General features: G+C 31.6%; 1 protein-coding gene across 1 annotated transcript; it reads right to left on the minus strand.

The window, feature by feature from the left end:
- Nucleotides 1-446: 446 nt before the first annotated feature.
- LOC139867732 (F-box protein At5g07610-like) lies at nucleotides 447-1,759 on the minus strand. Its single transcript, XM_071856092.1, has 2 exons — nucleotides 825-1,759; nucleotides 447-528 (listed from the first exon to the last, which is right to left on the minus strand). Exons 1-2 carry the CDS (start codon nucleotides 1,757-1,759, stop codon nucleotides 447-449), a joined length of 1,017 nt encoding a protein of 338 aa, XP_071712193.1.
- Nucleotides 1,760-4,046: the final 2,287 nt, after the last annotated feature.

A 4,046-nucleotide genomic window follows, 5' to 3' on the forward strand; every position in this document is an offset into this window, starting at 1 on the left:
ATAGCTACTATGCAACAATTTTTGACATTTTGAAAATAAGGTTGTAACTTGATAAACAACCATATATATTATTGTATAACGATAGATAGATAGATCAACTTGCTTGATAAAGTTTCACTAACAACATTCAAGAAAATCATGTGAATTAATAATAAAACATAAATCACTAATGTTTAAAAAAGTGTCAAAAATTATAAAACATTTGATAATAGCTAGCAACATGTTAAGAATAGGCAGTCTCCTCTAACGTTAACAATGTAACATTCACGGTGGTTGTCAAGATCAAGATCCTATTTATGATCATCTTGTCTTTGAAAGATCAGGATTGAAAGCTCATGTTGGTATCTTACATAAACGAGAATACTTAAAATGTGTGCAACAATTACAACACTAATTTGTGACAAAATCATGATGTTTTTTATATACTAATTTCCCAAACACTAATTTCAAATAATTTTGGTACTCTGTTGTGGCAAACAATAAGTATATCTACCTATAAGGAGACGAAAATACTCATATCCATCCATACTGAAGTATAAAGTAACCATATAACAAAAACAAATCAACACAAATCAACAGCAATTAATCATATGAACTTCAAACACACATTACGAGGAAACAAAAATAAACAATAGCGATGAACTAAATTATAAAAAAAAGGAAAGAAAAATAGACAAGTAGCTAACCATCAAAATCTAGCTGTAGATAGACTCATAAACTGATACATATAGGGCCATTGAAAAAATCGACGACATACTCGTTCATCAATGCGCGAAAAAGTAATATCATGGAGCTTGTTATAAGTCTTCAATAATAAATTTAACCTCACTATTTTTTCAGGTATTTCAACTACCAAAAATGAATCATCTTTTTTTTTTCCCAACACAAGAGCCAATACATCAAATTCAACTGTAACATCATATCCACCATTAAAGATTTTACCCAACGGTCCACCAAATTCCTCAAGATCAACATTGTATCTCACAAACCATTCTGAATAGTCTCTTTTCAATTCATATATTTTGAACTTGGGAACAAGAGGACACTGGATTTCAACATGAAGAAAGTGATCTCGGGACTCGAATATAAAAGTTTTAAAAACAAGATCAAGAGGGGCAGAAGGGGCTAGCTTTTGATAAATGATTTGTTGATCCAAATTAAAATAAACTACATAACCACTAAAATCAATCCAATGAACTGCGTTGTTCCAATAAACACCACTATTAAACTCAATGTCTGAGTATCTATGCATTTCAACTTCTAATGAAAGCTTGCAAACGCGAGTTTGTGAAGAATACATATTTATCTGATACATACGCTTTCCTTGGTGATAATAAATATATAAAATTCTGTAATGAGGCGATTTTGAAGGATCAAAAGCTATGTTGATACCTCTATGACTTAAGCCATGATCTGGTATTCCAGGGCCATCAAACGTAGTTATTTCATTAATGGTGGGATTGTACACGTAATGCTTCTTAGTAACTACACATCTCCTTGTATGACAGGCCCCTTCTTTACAACACAACATTAAACCATTACAAGATTGCTTGATAACAATACTACAATTGGCACTTGGTTCAATATCGATGGTTATGAAAGGGGCTTTTACAGGATTATCCACGTGGAATGGGACAAATATAAATTGTCGGCCAAGTGTTGGGATAAACAAACCGGAAGGATGATCAGGGTAAGGGTATAGGTGACGTTTGAATGTAGGGTTTGTAGTTAGAGAGTTCCAGTGTTTGGGTGTAGACATAAACCGAAATATTGATCTTACCGGTAGACGTAATAGAATTTCAGTCAGAAGATCATCACATGAAGTAACTTTGTCAGCAGATGAGAAACACTACAAGAAATTCGTTCTTTTGCCACGAAATCATTTGTGGCGACAAAAATTTCGCCACAAACAACCCGCTAAACGACAAAAAAAACCTACTTTTTGACTTGTTGAGTCAAACTTAACTTTTGTGGCGACATGTCGCCAAAAAAGTCGCCGCAAATTTAATTTTACATTTCTTTTCCATTTTTCTTAATAAAAACCTGGTCAAAGGTTGAGTTTTTTTAATTGTGGCGACATGTCGCCACTAAAAGTTGTCGCAATTGTATATTTTTTATTTTTATTTCATTTAATTTTTTTCTCTCCAAATTGCAAAAATTATTAAGTGGAGGGAAAATTTCCCGCCATACCTATTGTGACGACTTGTCGCCACTAATGTTGCCGCAAAAGTTGCCACAAATTTAATTTTACATCTCCTTTCGTGCCAATAAAGTACAGATTTAGTGACTCATTTATTTATTTTATTTTATTGTTTAATTTAATTATAAGGTAAATGAAAAGTTCTTAACTGGGCCCTCTTTATTTTCACTCAATATTTTGGAGTACAATTTAGCGGGAATTTTCCCTCTGCATTTCATTAAATGATTTATATCTCTTAAACCTTTTCCTTTCACCATCCAATATTTTCTAATTCCCTTCCAACCTTTTTATCATTTTAGTACTCTTTCACGCTTTCTCACTTTGGTCCATATTCCTTACAATTCACGCACTAATCACCGACGTTGTTCTCAGGTTCGTTTTCTATTCTTCTTTAATCTTGCAATTGATATCTATTTTATGATTCTTGTTGTTGGTTGTAAAGTATGTATAAAAAGTTAGGGTTTTTTTTGGCTTTTTTGTTTCTCACTTTGATTGTGACGAATTTTTTCAATTATCTGTGTTTCTTTGGTTTGTATGATGATAATTTGTTTATTTACATTATGTATCTTATTATTAGGTTATTTATTTATTTACAAAGATACATGAACACGAAAAATTTACAAAATCACTTTAAGCTTTATGTATGATGTAATTTTCTTAAAATGTGATAAATTTGTATGTTTGTGTTTAAGTAGCTAAGCTACGGTTGTACTAGAATGTAAATTAATAACAAGCAATATAAACTCAAGTGCTAAAAAAATCAAACTGAAATATTATATGAACATAATATATAATTTGTATAAAAGTATAACGAACAAATTGGGTATTAATGTAATTAGGAGTTTGATACACTAGCAAGTAGCAACACTAATAAATGAAAAATAACAAAAGTGTACGTGTATAAACGGATGAGTTGCATGTGTCAAAGTGATTTGATTTGGGAAATTGTTGAAAACGCTCTTGTAGAAGATTTAAGAGACGTTTGGATTCCTAAAAAGGTGTACGCCTGTGATTTTTTAAGATGGCTAAGAGTATATAAAATTAAAATCCCTCAAATACTACAAAAATTACACAGATGGAGAAAATGGGGAATGGCGTCAAACAGAGTATGGAGAAAAATATGTAAGTAATTAGTTATACTTGATAACATTATATATATATATATATATATATATATATATATATATATATATATATATATATATATATATATATATATATATATATGTACATTTTATGTATATATATATTTTTTATGAAAAGCAAACAGTTTATTATTATTAATTATAAACAAAAGAATACATACACATACAAACCTATCACATGAATGAGGTGGGATTATGCACAGACCCATAACCCATTTTCAAGTTACATGACCCATATTCACTAGGCTGTATATACAAGTAACAGGAGCAAAACCTCTGTGCGTGTGTATATATGTATGTGTTACAGATTTTATATATAATATCAATTATTTTTTTGTCGTAATTATGCAGCTTTCAATGCAAGAACTTCAGAAAGAGAAGCCCAATCTGAGTGAGATAGAGATTATGGCGGAGGTTTTGGGCGAAACACGTGGTTGGAGGAGAGGTATTGGGATGAGAATACCCTCATCGTCTACATCCACGACCTCCACAGCCCAAATGAGCAAACGATATTATACTTTGGACGAGGTTGAGGCTTTACGGGCCGAGGATCAGAAGAAGATAATGGAGAAAATGGAAAAGATATTCCAAAAGAAGATGAATGAACAAATGGTGCACTACCATGAGAATTACACCTCGAAACTCTATGACGCGGTAGGTAAAGGGAAAGAGGCCTACGTATATGATGCAGTAGGTAAAGG

The sequence above is a fragment of the Rutidosis leptorrhynchoides genome, chromosome 9, assembly GCF_046630445.1.
Source record: "Rutidosis leptorrhynchoides isolate AG116_Rl617_1_P2 chromosome 9, CSIRO_AGI_Rlap_v1, whole genome shotgun sequence".
NCBI lineage: Eukaryota > Viridiplantae > Streptophyta > Magnoliopsida > Asterales > Asteraceae > Rutidosis > Rutidosis leptorrhynchoides.

What these genes read in the sequence shown, in the direction of transcription:
- LOC139867732 (XM_071856092.1), bottom strand. Translation starts at nt 1,759, where the DNA reads ATGTCTACACCCAAACACTGGAACTCTCTAACTACAAACCCTACATTC. An exon ending in ATACCTGAAAAAATAGTGAG is followed by an intron (nt 529 to 824) that starts GTTAAATTTATT and finishes TTTATACTTCAG; the next exon opens with TATGGATGGATATGAGTATT.